The sequence below is a fragment of the Gymnodraco acuticeps genome, unplaced genomic scaffold (genome assembly GCF_902827175.1).
Source record: "Gymnodraco acuticeps unplaced genomic scaffold, fGymAcu1.1, whole genome shotgun sequence".
Lineage (NCBI taxonomy): Eukaryota > Metazoa > Chordata > Actinopteri > Perciformes > Bathydraconidae > Gymnodraco > Gymnodraco acuticeps.
The window spans coordinates 2,894,097-2,911,000 of NW_022989894.1; the positions used below are offsets into that span (position 1 = coordinate 2,894,097).

At 41.3% G+C, this 16,904-nt stretch overlaps 1 protein-coding gene across 4 annotated transcripts; it reads right to left on the reverse strand.

Annotated features, from left to right (window-relative positions):
* Positions 1–4,279: 4,279 nt before the first annotated feature.
* Positions 4,280–16,211, reverse strand: pax8 (paired box 8). 4 transcript variants are annotated; one of them, XM_034205474.1, is made up of 12 exons: positions 16,077–16,211; positions 13,600–13,757; positions 10,829–10,970; positions 10,293–10,490; positions 9,971–10,047; positions 9,646–9,771; positions 8,888–9,066; positions 8,546–8,666; positions 8,084–8,323; positions 7,614–7,715; positions 6,338–6,424; positions 4,280–5,201 (listed from the first exon to the last, which is right to left on the reverse strand). In XM_034205474.1, the coding sequence occupies exons 2-12, from the start codon at positions 13,619–13,621 to the stop codon at positions 5,131–5,133; spliced, it is 1,365 nt and encodes a 454-aa protein (XP_034061365.1). In that variant the 5' UTR covers positions 13,622–13,757; positions 16,077–16,211; the 3' UTR covers positions 4,280–5,130. The 4 variants fall into 4 exon arrangements, with proteins under 4 accessions (XP_034061365.1, XP_034061355.1, XP_034061374.1 ...); XM_034205464.1 differs by having other exon boundaries at positions 10,829–10,994; XM_034205483.1 differs by lacking the exon at positions 13,600–13,757 and having other exon boundaries at positions 10,829–10,994; positions 16,077–16,209.
* Between the last annotated feature and the right edge of the window lie 693 nt (positions 16,212–16,904).

A 16,904-nucleotide genomic window follows, 5' to 3' on the forward strand; every position in this document is an offset into this window, starting at 1 on the left:
TGCTGCTGTTGTGATTTCTCCGTCCAGGGCCCTCAAAGCCTCTCTTTGGTCCTTTCAGTGGTTTTGTTTTTTCACTTAGACTCCACTCGCCTCTTTCACCGAGACATTAACTAAACACGCTTCTTATTCTCTCCAAGCGTCCACTTAAACCAGACATGTCTTGTACTTTTTATACAAACCCAGCAGTGAACGAAATCCCACACTAGTATAATTTTCAGTGAGAAGTGTTGTTCCTTTATCGCTGTAACTTGATTTAAGTAAGTAATGGGAGTCACTGGAGAAAAACATATTTCCCTTCCGGACTCTTCCCTCTGCAGACAACACTCATTAGTATTGCTTTTCTCATGGCCAGACATTTCATTTGATTTGCCTATCAGACCCAAGCATGAATCTCTCTTTAGATTTTCATCAGAGCCCTTTAACAAATGCTGGCTTTTTGTAGCAAAGGAGCCTCTCATTGAGAAGGGGTAAAGGCAAGTGCCTTGCTTAAGGGCATTTAAACGCATGACCTCTTTTTGCCCTCTCCTCTTCCACACACACACTCCTGCCTCTGACAACAGTCCTCGGGCACAGACTCGGTGGCCTTTTAAGATGCAGGACAAACACACCGGTGGGCGCTCCATGGGTTAAAGCGACGTATAGAAAGCAGAGCAAGAATGTTTGTGGATTTATCTCCTCCATCTTATCTCCAGATCTATGAATATTTGCATTCATTCTTTCTCTGAAGGATTATCTTTGAACTATGGTGCAGTTGAAGGATAAAAACGCATTATCGGGAACTGTTGTGATGTTGAATGAGTTGTGTGTTTGACTCCCCCCGGCCTCCACAGGTCAACCCGCTCCCTCAGGGCAGTACCTGATACCTGGCAGATTTTATCCACCTCCGTGTGTGTGTGTATAGTGCTGAATGTGTGTGTGCTTTGAAAGGTGCGTTTTTCTTGATGTCTTCCAGTCAATAGCAGCTTCCTGCCTTCAGGGCCGGTGTGTTGTTTAATAGGCTGGTCGGACACAGGGCACCTGTGTTTCCTCCCCTCGCTGCTCCACACAGAAACACCCTCTGTTTGACTGGCACATTTGTTCCAGGTGCATTATGGTTAAAGGTGGAGGAGATTAGGTATCTTCTTGAAATGTGAGGAAGGTGTTGTCATTTGAAGTCCGCTCAGGTGTTCGGAGGCTCTCAACATTCGGGTGGTCGGTCCACCACTTTGGTCCAGACTAGTATATCTCCACAGCTGTTTGATGGATAGCTATGAAGTTTTGTTAGGACTGTAATGGTCACTGATGATCAATGGTCAAAGGATTCAGTTACATTGACTGATTTTTCTTTTGTTATTCATGTTCCCAGAGGATGAATCCTCCTCACTTTGGTGATCCTTTGGACAATGTCTTACCATCTATTGGTTTTTACATTTGAAAGTTTTGTTATCAGAAGTACAAAGTTGCCGACGACCTTGTTCTTGCTGATGATTTCAAATGCATCTTGAAGATTTAGGCTGAGGAAGGTCGAGAGATGTGGTTGACAGCTTGAAAGTAGTTTGGACTACCATGAAACTAAGTATGGATATTCATGTCCATATGAGGATGCTTTTTAATGACTTTGGTTTTAAGTTTTTTGTTTCTTTGTACATGCATGGCTGTATAAGTGATGGGAGTAGTTTTAAGTGTGAAGATGGATAAAGAGAGAATTTAAAATTCTGCCTATTGTCATGTTGGGCACACCTGGCTAATCACTGCATAAGGTGGACCTGATTATTGGATTTTTGGTTTAGGAAAGTATAGAAAAACACAGCTTACACAATTCAAAGAGACAGAAATGTGCAGTGGGAGTGGGTCAAAGCACAATGGCACCTTTTATCTTGTTTATGAATCCAAAGGACAATGGAAAGCTGGTATTGCGGAAGTGAACACAACAATGTAAGAATCTCACAAATATTCAGAGCAAAAGATAATGACTCATTGCAAAAAGACAACAAAGAGATCAGAATAATCCGTCATGCTTCGTCCAAAACAATGAACAAACAAGGTGATGGGTTCACTCACACAATCTTGGTTTTCTCAAGGGCCACAAACATGGGGCCCACACAGCAGCGCTACCATTCAACGTTTAAAACAACAGCGTGTTCTGCAGCTCATTTAGACGGGCAAATTCTGTCGGCCTACATAATACTTATTTGCCCGGGCTGAATTAGTTGGCCCAGTGTCTCGGGCCCGGACATAAGTGGAGAACTTTCCAGATGACTGACGCAGGACAACCCCGACCCGTCATCCCACTGATTGCCACACACTCCTCTGCTGGCTTTTTGGCAGCAATTTCTCCAGGGGCCCCCATTCTGTCTTTGAGTTTGTCCCCATAATGGTGATGGGACACATGCCTCTTCCTCCATCACACACACAGACTCACACACTGACACAGTGTTAGTATGGCTCTGTGTTAAATGTAGTAAGTCCCAGTCGCCCCGTCCTGCCAGCTTTGTCTGCCCTCAGCTGTTCCGGCCCGGTGCCTGTATTGTGCTGCCGGGCTCATTACCAGAAGCACTGTGGCCCGAAACCTCCTCGCTAATAGGCCCAGAGAGAGACAGAGAGGAGTTATTTCTGCTGTGGCTTCTGTGTAGCAGTCTAATGTTTTATGTTTTACTCTTTTGGCAGTTGGACTGTTAATGTTTAACTCCAACTGCTGTTATTTCTCTGGCAGACTTTAAGCGGGTTTAGGAATTTGAAATCGTTTTGAGTGAAAATGTGCCGCGTCCCTGTGAGGCGCATGCACTTGAAAGCTCTTCTGTACGTAAGAGTGTATATGGATGTGTGTGTTTCTGCATGCCTGAGCAGGGAACAGGAAAGAATGAGGGTCCAGTCAGTTGATGGGCTGTCTGGAGTGGGCCATGCCACTTGGACCACAATGGGATGAAGTTCAGCTATTGTTTAAAGTTTACGGGGTGTGTACAGTAGTGTGGCCGCAGGAGACGGGTGTAGGGAGGTGAGACAGGAAAATTGTGAAATGTGAGGAGAGGAGAGGCTTGGGGAGGCAGAGAGAAAGAGAAGTGCATACTGTAAACAGAAAAACGTCAGCGCTGATCTTCATCAGCAGACAGACACTGCTCTGACTGATATTGAGGACTTTAAGTGATTGTCTCAGAAGTCAGAAAAAAACGTTCATACAGTCATTTCAAGAGTTGTATAATTAGGTTTGATGTGTTATTTTATGATGAATTAGGCCATGAACCACACAGAAGTTTGTGAACTGAGAATAACTGCAGAGGTTGTGTGGTCTAATGAGACCACACAGCATAAACCCAGCTCTATGGAGCAGGTTCAAGCACACCCTGCTGATGGATATCCTAAAGATTCTAGACAGTTTAATTTGAAAACAGGACAGACATGGTTACCCAAATAATAAAATCAAATAGGTATCAAAAAAGAAACGAAATAAGCAACTGATATTTAATTTGAAAAAATACATTACTTTTCATATTACTGAAATATTGGTAAATAATACATAGATTATTGTTGATGAATATTTGGTCACAAAAAAATCGTAAAACATCAGATGGCTACATTTTTACTTTTATAATTTAAACTTTGTCTGCATTTATTTTAGGCCTATATAAATTACATTTAGCCTATAAGGCATACAACACTTGTTTTCTCATCGGTGTTTACCTGTTACTCAATTGATTGTCAAATTTAAAATAGATAAAACATTCTAGAACAATCCCTACATCTGTGCAATGTTCAATGCTTCTTTCTACGCTCGTGACAGTTTCACGTGGTGCAGGTCTCGGTGGTGGAGCGCGCGCGGCCTCTCCCTCTCCATCATCCTCGCGCCGTCCCGCGCGGCGGCACCAGGTGGGCCGCGGCAGCGCCGAACCGTGGCGTCGTTAACGCGCGCAATTACGAAGCCGCACAGAGGGAAGAAATAATTGCAAATAAAACTACATGATGCAGAAAATAAAAAATAAATTAGACAGATGCGCGTGTTTTCAGGATCGTTGCTTTCGTCCTTTTAAAAATGCTGAGAGCTGCAGAAAAATATATGCCAGCATTTTCATCAGAATTTAGCGTGTTAGGGCTATTACCCATAATCAGAATAATCATTATGCGATAGAAGCAGATATGTTAAATGCTCTTGAAAATTAACTTCAAATACCTCAGCTACAAACTACTACATATACAAATATTAGTAGCTCTAAATGAATACAAATGTACACAACACAGCATTTGTTGATTTTGATCTTATAAAAATGTAAGCCATTCTTTAAAAAGACAACAGGAAAAACACAAGTAAATTTGTCATGCTTTAATTAAAATAATTCTTTAGAAATTCATTATTTACATCTGCAATAATATTAATAACAGTATACGAAAAAATAGTCACAGTTCTTACCAAACATCAGCATGACAACAAACTACATTTTTTCGAAGCAAAACAAATGTATTTCAAGCCTTGTTGGTTTTTGTAGCCAAATCACCATCACCCCCCTCCCTCATCTTTCTCTGAGAAAAATTGCATCACTTCCCCATAAGTAATTCATCATTTACAATATGTACATATTGCTAGACAAATACATTAATAATCTTTGAGGGGCTTATGTGGTCATTTTGTTGTAATTGTGATTGAACGAATCACCCTTTAGTCTATTTTCAGTACAGGAAAAGGTCTGAATTTACAAAGTCATAGAAATTAATTTGCAAGCAGACACAGATCAAGAGAATGAATCAATTTGAGATGATATGACAAAAAGTATTGTAAACAAAAGCAGGCATATTCAGTACAAAGAAGTTGCATATCCCTATCCACTGGATCAGTGTCAAGTTGCAGATGAAAGAAAGTCTTTGGCCAAAACAGCGTTAAAGAGCTCTATACTGAAAAAAATGCACCTTGGTGTGAGACGTCAAGCAGAGTCTCAGGAAACATGGGAGAAGTTGTACCCATGTGTAAACGTGCATGAGTCAAAGTTACCCTGGGCAACAGTACCAGTAATGACAAATAAATAACATATGAGCAGGTGTGGTAAAAAAGAGTCTCAAGTTCACATCCAGTTTTGACTTTCATGCCTTGGTCCAAAATCAGACGTGTCAGCTGATGTTGTCTTGGCCCGGGTTGAGTCACATGTCCCATGATGCAGTGGGGGACTAAAGGTGGTCGTATGCGGCTGTAGACGGAGGAGCGGTGCGGGAGGCCGTGCTGTAATAATAGGGCGAACCTGTGGGGGGAGACACAGATGGAGGCCTTTAAAACAGGGAGTTGTTGGTGGTGGTGGATCAGACTCTCTTTATCCATCTTATCTGATGTTTTACAGCAGATGGTGACGCTGAATGTCTGAGCTGCTCCCACTGTTTGTCCTGCGAGACTGGATTGAGTCCTAAACCCACTTATGACTCTTACAGAATAAGCGAAAAGATGAGAGGAATACAGGACTTTCCTTTTCAGACCAGTTTGATCAGGGATACAGTGGAGGAGATTTCCTCATGGTTACATGCCTCTGTACTTCTGGAAAATAAGCTGTCTCGTGTGTGGGCAGCTATCGTCTGGTGTTTGTAATGTCAGAAATAGTAAAACATGTCCATCCTGGATTATTAAAGTCAATGCCGACTCTTTGACTGATTTATTTTGTCAGTGGACTCATTTTTGCATCTCTAATGTCATTTCATAGTTTTCATGAGGACAAAAACAGGGCGATGAACTAACTATTTTTACATTGTATTTTTTTGGTATCACTTTAAAACCCCGTTTTTGGTTTCATCCCTATCTGCGAGTGACATACAGTGATCTTGCTCCATTATTACCTCAGACGTCCAGACATAAATGTGTTGGATGTCCCCAATGTCAGTGAACATAACTGATTGTTGTGGATTCTCCCTCATAAGCATGTCTTTTGTTGTTGTCTGCCAAATGAAGACATGTAATGTTGAGAATGTGCATTCATATTTTCCTGTCTGTGAAAAGTAATTTAAATTGAGCATCTGGTTGTAGATTTGGCAAATTCCTCCTTTCTTTGTTTATTTGAGCCATTTTATGTTATTGCTTTCTTTTCCAACTGCAATGAAACTCTCCTTATTAAACAAAGCCTTTAGTCAGTATTGCTTTATATGACATGTGAGTGAGGCGGTTTGCACACCACTTCCTGGTTCGGTTTCTTTCCTGAAGCCATTATTTCAATTTGAGTCATGTTGAAATATTTGTGAAGCCAGTAGAAGCTTTTTCTAAATTCTCAGTGGGACTTTTACAGGTCAAATTCATTATTATGGAGGTCACAATTATACCATTATAGTTTATAATCTGAGGGAGTGCATACGGTTGTCATCAGTAAACAAAAAGAAGCAATGTTTCCTGACTCACCCAGTATGCCTGAGTTGGTGAACCTCCATGCGTCGCTGTAGGTGTAGGGTGAATGGCTGTAGGTCTGACCCGCGTAGTCTGTGCCTGCTGCGAGACAGGAAATAACATCAAACACCAGCTAGGAGACATGGACGCTACAAATACTGTTATTGTTATAGAGAGAGATCTACAGAGTCGGGGTGTTTGTGTGTGTCAGCGTCTGCTCAGGCTTAGCTCACAATTCACCAACAGTTAGTGCAGCCTGTAAACCATTAATCTGTGGTGCAGGTGGATGGCTGAGGGTGAAATCCCCCGACCCAGTGGTGCATGCAGCCCTCACTCCTGCAGCTCCTTCATCGCTCCTCCTCCTCCTCTCTCCGTCCTTCACTTCCTGCTTTAGCCTCTCTGGCACTCCTCTTTCTTTCTTTTTTCTTTTTTAATATCTAATTGGTAATTATGTTGGCTGGAATGAATCCCGGTACCCCACCCCACCCCACCCCGCTTCCTCCTTCTCCTCCTGTCCTAACCCCCCCTTTCACTCAGTAATTGTGTATCAACGCTTCCTCACAGCGAGCCCACCAGAAAAATAATAAATCAGACCCTCTCATTTCGCGCTTCGGAGGGCAGACTTCAAATAAAAAAGGCACCACACACGCACACGCACACACACACACACACACACACACACACACACACACACACACACACACACACACACACACACACACACACACACACACACACACACACACACACACACTCTCTCTCCCTCTCTAGTCGTATGCAGGCATCCTGATGTAGACACACACACACACACACACCACAAAGACCTCCTCCTCTTCGCTCATACCCAGACTTTACACCCCCTCCGCCCACCCTGCATCTCCCTCCTGGGCCCCCTGGTTCCCATGGCGATGTGTGGTCAGAGGTGTCTGGGTGGGGGGTGTGGGCAGCAGGGTGGAACCCCCAGCCTGTTCCCTGTATACCCCCTGGGCCCACGTGCACACACACACACACACACACACACACACACACACACACACACACACACACACACACACACACACACACACACACACACACACACACACACACACACACACACACACACACACACACAGCTCACCACCCTGCCTACTCATTGACTCTTCCTGTTACTCTACAATCCTCTCTTCCTCCATCACCCTCCCTTATTTCCTCCTTTCCTCCCTGTCCCAATTGGTTTCTTTCTATTTTCCCTCTTAATTCTCCATTTGACTTTTGTAATTCTAGGTGAAAACAAGCTTTAAAAAAGTACCTGCTACCATGCCCGTGATGGCGGAGGAGGAGTATCCTGACTGGGCTGGAGAGGGGATGTGAGGAGGGTACCCCGGCAAGGTAGAGCTCACCATGTCACGCCCTAAAAACACACAACACACAACTTTAACATCAGGAAGTTACTGTTTTATATTTGTTACAGCACAAGATGCTCTCGTTTGTTTTTGCAGCACAGAAAATTCACTGTATTGCAAATAATTAGTCATTAAATCAATTAAAATGTAGTGTATTCAAGTTCTACACAAAACATCATAATTAAAGAAGAAAGTTTATGCCGACTGTTTCTAATTTCTGACTATTTAAACGTTCAATTAAATAAACCAAACATTGGATTTGTGCATAATAAAAATGACCATATGTGCTAATTGCACCCTGTGAGAAGTTGTACAACACAAATGCAAACACATTTATTATGAGCATGAACATGAATGAGATGGATGCCGTCATTACCTGAGATGATAGACTGACTGCTGAACTGCCCGTACACTGGTGCATGATGGGAGAATGAGTTGAAGGCGTTGGGGTAATGGTTGGAGTGGCTGCAGCTGCTGCTGACAGAGAGGGGCTTCTGCAGCGCCTGCAGCTCCACGAAGGCCAGGTTGGACACGGCCATGTTTGGGGAGGGGCTCGTGCTGGTCACTTCTGGGGACATTTCCTGTTTCAGACAGAGCGGCAGGGGCTGTAGAGGGTCTGAGGCGGCCAGGGTGAGGGTGGGTGAGAAAATGAAAAGGAATGGTGAACATGAGCGGAGTGATAAACTAAAAGTGAAATGTCATAAACAAACAAAGAGTGAGTGGCGTCAGGACGTGGGTACGCTGTGTGCAACAGGCTGAAAAGTGCTGATGGTCAGCTTTTTGAGGGCTTCGACTTTGTGCTTGGGTCAAAGGTCATTATCTTAACATTAAGACTCACCGGTCACCATGGCGTAGCCCTGGTGCGCCGCCAGATTCCGTCCAATGGCGGAGCTGGATGTGGAGAGGCTGGTCTTGGCCTCGTCGAGGCTGCCATTGATGAGGGACAGCGGGTACAATGTCTGGGGATGATGAACAGGGATTAGCTATTAGGGCATGTAGGAAAAGGAATAAATATGCATGTGTACACGTGAAAAAAAAGTCAGAGTATACATTTTTCAAGTTTCAAATACATCTGAAATAAAATATATTTATATAATTTGTGTGCTTACTTAAGAGCTGCATTTAAGCATTACCACATTATAAACATGGGTGAATGTTGACAATATAGATATGTTTTTACCTGTTCTGTCTTGCTGCTAGAGGCCGAGCTGAATGAGTCTGGGGGATAGTGGTGGTGACGATCAAACCCACAGTCCAGGTGCTGCGTGGCTGAGGAGAAGTGATCCAGTCTCATCTGTTTCCTCGGGACGCCCCCGCTGCCCTGAGAGTCAACGCTGTGCCGACAACTCTCCTGATCACCTGAGAGACGCGGAGGAGAAGAGGGTGAGCCAAATATCTCTTTTGCTTTTGTGACATCTGAATATCCTTGGGCAAAATGTTGTTCCGAAATATAAAACTTTTTATCGTCAAAAGTTTAAATGCTGAAATGACTCTAAACCAAAAAAGGTTATCATGAGGTTAGTATTTAAGGGTGTGAATGAATTCTTTACATGTTGTTTTTAATGCTGCCTCAAAATTATCTTTATGAGCCAACATTTTTTATTCAATTTATGAGAATTTTAAACTCAACACTCCCTTTCTATGTTTGTGCCTTTTGGCCCACTCTGAAAAGCAGGTCGATAAAAGTCAAATATAACATTGAATTAAAAATGTGTAATATTTTGAGTGAATGAATTCAGGCCGGTGCCAATACATTGTGTACAACAGATATAATCAAAAACTAAACATTAACCTTCAAAAGTTGTAATTGGGAAAAAATGGAGCACCACCCCTTTCTATCTTTTAAACTGATGTAATGGCTTCCTCCCTATACACTGCCACAATAAAACAAAAATAGTCCCAATAATGGGCGTCTCCTTCATTTGATCTAATTCTTACTGTCGTCATGGCTCCTCTTGCCCTCGGCGCTGGGTTGAGGGATACCCAACAGTCCGCTGATGGAGTAAGTAGAGCCCAAAGAGTCTGAGTGTGGAGACTCTGGAGGTGTAACGGCTGAACTCGGGACTGAGGGGAGATAAACAAAGACAGACAGATTTGAGACAGAGAGCGGAAATGATACTGTAGATGCCACAAGGTCACAAGCTTAATCCTACATGAGCGCACTCTATCTTTAACCCTAATCCTTCCCCGTCACATGATAGTTCTCGCTGATATGGATGGTGATACAGCCTCCATTGTGCATGTGTTTATGGGAAAGACTTACTCAAGGTTTGTCCTGGACTCAGGCCTTTTCCATCCAGAGGCAGGTTGAACGGCTGCTGGACCTTTGTTCGAATTATTCTGAAACAAAAATAACTCAAATGAGTAACTGGGAATTTTACCTTTACCACTAACTGTGAATGTTGGGTTTAATGATAGCATATAAAGCGGAAAGTTCAGAAGTATCCGTTTTTTCAAATCACAAAATCTCTTTATGAACCTTCCTCATTCATCTTTCTTTGAACTCAAAATTCCACATATCTTCATGCCGCTGAGCCCCAGCGGCTCACTGCTAACATGATTTCATTCATAATTCAGTTTGTCACCTGTTAATGGAGCTCACGCTGGGCACCGTGTCGCTGTCACACACTCCCTCCGCCAGCAGTCGGTCCCTGATTTCCCAGGCGAACATGGTGGGATTCTGTCTCTTGTAATCTGCGATTTTATCCACAACTTTCGGGGTGGCCACCTTGGGCTTGGAGCCACCGATCACTCCAGGCTTGATGCTGCCTGTCTCGTAATATCTGGAAGAGAGTACAACATGTTCAGTCATTACTTTAGGCTTGGTTGTCACCCAAAAACCAGTGTTCCTACACTGAAAAAACTCACATTGACTTTAATTACATGTAGTGTGTCAACAAATGTCAGAAAACTGTATTAGGTTAGTTGAAAGCAATAATATTAAGTTGAACTGTTTTATTTAAACTCAATTGTATTGCTTTTAACTAACCTAATACAGTTATGTGGAAGCTGTTGACATAATAAATGTAATTAAAGTCAATGTTTTTTTTACGTAATCAGTCTCTCAGAGGTCAAAGAACACAACCAGGCTGATTAACAGAATGTTAGGAAACTCGCTTACCGTCCCAGGATCTTGCTGACGCAGCCGTGGCTGACTCGAAGCTGCCGGGAGATGTCGCAGGGCCGGACCCCCTGGTGGGCCATGTCCACGATGCGTTGCCGGATCACCTCCGGGAGTGGACGTCCATTAACAAACATTCCACCTAGTTGGTTAAAACCCCCATGACCTGGGGGAGGAGGGGGGATGAACACTCATAAATGTCTAGGAACATGAGACCTGAGAAATGCCAACGTCATCACATATCAAAGTCACACACACCTGGACACACGCTGCCCATCCAAAACTTACTTTTGAAGCTACCAAACTTTATAAAGGAGTGTATTATGCATCCCTAAAAGCTATCCCTGTGGTCTAACCCTCATTGACAAAGGATGGATTACACAAACACTGCACCGCTTAAAATGACAAACACACACAAGCAAAGCTTCTTCCTATATGAAATGCATCATCAACTAATTTAATGTTGCAATGATAATGATAAAGTAGCTGTCAAAAAAGCATAAAAGAGGATAAAGCCTGAGTGTAGCCCTCAGGGATGTTATAGCAAAGTAAAGTTACTAATGTTCTATAAACCTATATACTAAAGTAGATTTTTCCACAAACATGAGTATGATGTTGTCTCTCTTAAAGTGACCTGCGACATTCATCATCCGTCCGTTAGCAGGCTGGAGATTAGCTCGGTCTTTAACTGTAATAAATAACTGTAGCAATGGCGGCGTTGTCAGCAGCCGCGTAATGAAGGTTTACATTTAAAAAGTCGAGGACACAGGAGGAGATGAAAGCAGCGAGGAGAAACAAACCTTGAAGAAGATTGTTATGTTCAGGGTTGATTTATTAACAATTATTTTAAAAGGGACATTTAAGGTGAATTGATCAATAAACTAAGGTTTAGTGTACGTTTTGAGGAGTCTGTTTTTAAATCATTTGTCACTATTAATTTTGTTTAGAAAAATAACATTTGATATGAATATTAATAATGCATATCAATTTGTTATGCCCCTATTAAACTTTGCCCAGCAGCAAAGCTTTAACTTTTAAATTGATTATTGTTTGATGACTTCCAGGCTTATAAATAATAATACCTGCAGGCTTATTCTCACAATTCTCATTTATATTCACTGATTAGTGTATTTTCCATTAATTATAAATCATGGTGTATTATTGTTATTTACTGAAAGAATATTTGTTTATATACTTTACTATGTATAGCACATTTGCATTTTACCACAAGAAGTTACTTTGGTATATAATGAGCAAGCTGATTTACAATGTCATGTCATATAGATGCTAATGCTTTTGTACTTAAATGCTGAAAATAATACAAGATCAGGAACAACAGCAAAAAAACAAATAGAACTGCCACTATTTGACTGACATAAGACTATCAAATATATTTTTGCACTTTTAATGAAACCCCAAAGATCTGTCAGAGCCTGATCCTTTAAAACACCATCCTACAACAACAACAGAGCGGTTTTTCCCGGCAAACAGCAGCAGACAAAGCGCGCGCGCTGCGTTCAACAGCAGCAGCCTGCACATCTTCTCTATAGACTGCACGGTGGTGACTCTGCAAGAACACCATTGCTTTTAATTTAACCCATTGAGAGACGCTTCTCTTTTCTCAGCCTTTTCCCAGCTTTCATTTCCACATCAAACAGCGGCCGACGAGAGGCCGAGGGGAGGGGGGAGCGAGAGGGGGGGAGCGAGGGGAGAGAGGTGGGGGGGGGGACCTCTATTAACGCTGCCAGCGGAGTGTGGAAAAAAATCTCCCCGCCAAGCTTCATCAACCTGCAGGATATTAAAGCCGAGCAGACCCGGGGGGCGGCTTGCACGCGCACGTGAACGCGCGCAATGCACTAGACACCGTGTGCACGCCCCCCAAAAAAACAAAGCGTGAATTCATTACGAGGAAAAGTATAGCTAAGATAGATAGATAGACATAGATAGATAGATAGATGTAGAGAGATCAGAGGAGGATTGCTATACATTAATATCTGACAGCTTTGAGTGCCAACTAATTAATTTCCTCAATGTCCTGCACAACGACCAGAGGAAAAATAACTGTTCACTCCTTTAAGAATCAAAGTGTAGACAAGACCCCTCTCTGTTTCCCATTGTAGGCCTACATTCTCCAAACAGTGTCCAGTTTTGGGCTGAATGCCATACAGACAAGCATCCAACCCAGTTTTATTTCAAATTCAAGTGGAGATCCCAAAGTTTCCAAAGAGGCCAAATATAGGTCTGACACTGTGTCAAATGATGCACAACTTACATGAAAGCATCACAGGACCAATATAGAGCTGTACACGTTCATAATGGTAACTTGATGTCATAGTTGCTCCTTTATATCAGTATAAAACATTAAATGAATGGTGTTACACACTATAATGTAAGCAGAAGGGCATTTTGTGACCTTTTCCCATTTTGTGTATTAATGTATACAGTTCTCCAATGAAGACATATTTTGACTAGTGTCATGTATGGATGCCCAGAGAATAAGCTACTGTTAAATACATAAACAAAACATGTATCTGCTTACAAGCAGTCCACATCATTGTGTGTGTGTTGAACCATTTATTTAATGTTTGCTGTTCATGAATACTAAATAGGGGATTAGGAAGATTATTTATTTCAAGCTTCATAAGGGAAAAATAAAAGGGGAAAAGTTGATGTTGAGGGGTTATTAATATGAAGACGGATCACAATTCTCAAATGTGTTCAGCTAAACTGTTCACAGGAGTCTGAGAGGCCAACTTATGTTGTGTATTTACCTCTTCCAGCGTGGTTGGACATATCCCTGAGATTTTGGTCCTTGCTCCACCAGCTGAACGTGACGGTCGGCTCCACGCTGTCCCGGTTAAAGTGTTTTTACTCCCCGTCCTGTTTCGTCTGGCATGAGTGTGCTCCTGAGCGCACTGTGGAGCACACGCTGCAGGAGGACAGTGGTTTATCAAACTGGCTGTTTGTCATATGGGATGCCTCTGAGCTCAAACACTCAGCTGGTGGCACTCTGTGAGTGTCTGCAGGGAAATGCAGCTATAAGATGCTGACAATCGTCTTCAAATTAGCTGAATCTGTCCGTCTTTCTCTAATTTAACTTTAAATAGAACAGGCCTGTGTGTCTGTGTTTATGTAAAGAACTATAATTGAATAATGAGCTTTTGTAAAACATGAGAGTTCTTTTCCCCCTTCGGCCAACCCAGATGGCTGCTCCTGTTATACATAAAATTTCCCTTCATTAACCGCTCTGTAATCAGGATTGACTGGTCTCATCAATCTCCTTTTAACTATTAGAACCAGAGGGTTTATTTTATGTTGGGTTTTTAACAGAAAAATAGAGAATTATATATGTGCATTGGGATGTAGAGTAGATTTGGTAAGAGGAAAGATATACATTGGAGAAAGGAGAATCACTCAGTACTGATTGATTTACCTTAACAATACAAAAAATAACCTGAATCAATTCGCCAGAATGTCTTAAGTGACATTAAAAAGGAACATATTTTCTTAAAGATAGAAAGTGCTGCTTTATGTCTCATTTGTTGGACTCAAATGAAATGAAAACCAAATAAGAATGGACTTCAGAGATGTGAACAAATCTTCTGATCTCCACTCTTCACTAAAAGGGTCTACATCTGCTGTACATATGGAAGCAGTAGACATTGTCTGATAGTGAGCCTTCTCTCTATTGGATTAACTTCCAACTCCACAGTCTTGATAGCAAAACATTGTCATATTTTACATACAAATACACCCCTTTATTAATACACAGAGTCAAAATAGTACTGCTTCATTTCCATCAACTACAATTATTGGAATAAAATGTAATCAAAAATGTTTAAAGCCATTTTTAGTGTTACTCCATGGACCTGTTTTAATGCAATGTAAGCGTGTCAGTCAGGGGTTGTCATGTCCTGCTGGGTGAACACTTTAAAAATGAACCGAATAATTACATTCATTAATAATTACAACACTGTTAGGACAAGTAATGATTGACGACATCTGTAAGTTATAGTAAAAATAAAACGTATTCTCGTTTGCAGCTTATAACTTCTACTGTCTACTTTTGTCTTTTGTGTGGGGATTAACTTTATTGACATAAATATTCAAGTACACTTGAAAATGTAGTGCAATTCGTGTGAGTTTAATGAATTAACTTAAAGCTAAATGTAATTACAAACCTTTTGGTAAAATGTTTAATTAAAAGCAGCTGATTAGAATCATATTTCCAAAATTATACATCATTTAAAATGTGAGGTAATAGGCATGTCAAAAATAAAAATGTAGCAAAAGTCATATTATGGTTATAAGCCTATATATAGATAATGTAAAACAACATACATCTCAGTAAATACAAAATCTATGAATGAAGTAGCATTTGGTTGCAATTAGTGTTGGTTTTATTGGGAAGTAAAAAACATCATGACATTGAACGACTTGTCAATGTAACTGAGAGGCTCTTAATTATAGTTTAGTAATAATGTTAATACTAGTTTACTTGTTCCTGTTAATAATTATAATTCATGTTCTACAGCCTGTTGCAAACTTGTTTTTAATATATTTTGAACAAGTCTGTCATTTTATCTTTTAAAGTGACATTTAGCATTTTAACACATGTTAAGTTGTTTTTGTATTTGACTGTTTCTGTAAATTATTTAAACTTGCTTAATTTTTTCATGAACTAACAGTTTATGTTAAGGAACAATTCAACATGCTTTGGTATTTCATTTCTTTCTTTTTTTCACAGTCATTTCACGAGTTCAACTCGCCTGCAACAGATGACAGAAAATATAATTGTTAAGACATAAAAACTACAGCTTTCAGTCAATTATTTGGGCCCAAGTAATTCAAACGGATATTGAATGAAGCTATATAAGAGAAAATAAAAACACAAGCTCTTCACTTCTGGAAAATTACCCAAATTATTCAGTTCTTTCTCTCAATGGTTACAGCTTTTATTCGGTGAATTTGGATGATAATTATTGTCTTTTAAAAAACTTTCCGCAATCTGAAGATGGGTCACCCTTTTACACCTTAATCCCAATAAACTGTTGTTTATTACAATGCCTAATTCGTCAATGTTTCCCCAAATCAGAACGACATTAAGCCTGCTGTCTTGTGCGTATTTTGGGGATAATTGAAGCCTCCTCTGCTCCGTTTACATCTCGCTGTGTGTCAGGACTGCGGACCGATTCATCCATTCAGACAGCATTCATATAGAGAGGGAGAAATTAAAGAGAGATCTTACCTTTTTAACAATGCCTCTCAAATTAAAAACGTCCCCCTGCTGCGGAGTGCGGATCTTCTGATATATTATCCAAAACGATGAGGACTCTGGTGGTTGTTATAATAAAACACGGTGTGTGTCGGAGGCTGCTGTGTGTTGTGTGTGTGCGCTGCCAACACTCAGCCAGGTTTTATCCAACCGGGGCTGCGCGCAGGAGGGAGCCCTGCAGCCATTGGAGGAGGAGGAAGGAGGGGGTGTGTTTTATGGGAAAATAGAGGAGCAGCCCCCAACAAAAAAGAGAAGAATACAAAAAAAAGAAAAGATGACTGACCCTGTGTTTTGATGGCATTACACCCGCGGAGTGACTGTATACGGAAACACTTGTCAAGGAGACGGCTTGTTTTCCGTTCACCTGCAGCGACAGCCCCACTTTAATTAGACTGTACGCGCAGTGACACCGGTCCGCGCGCCGCTTTCACACGATTTTCTGCTATTAGTCACAGTTTCTCCCTGACAGGTACACTACACCTGACCGAGGAAAATAGTTTGCAGTTCGAACACGGAAGTAGAATTTATCGTGAACCAAAATATGTTTTAAAACCTTTTTAATTGGGGACTATTTTGTGCAAGAAGCAGAAATGCGTAAAAGCAGATTTTCGGTCCAAGCATCGGACCTTCATTTCTGCAAAGACTTAAAAGAAGGATGTGGTTCTTATCGCCAAATAGCCTATTGTTGTTTCCAAGCTCAGACAGTGAATCAAGATGGTTATTATGGGAGGAAATGCTCATAAACAGTAAATGTCTTTATTCAATTATTGCATTTGTCACGAAGACATATGTTTTCTTCTT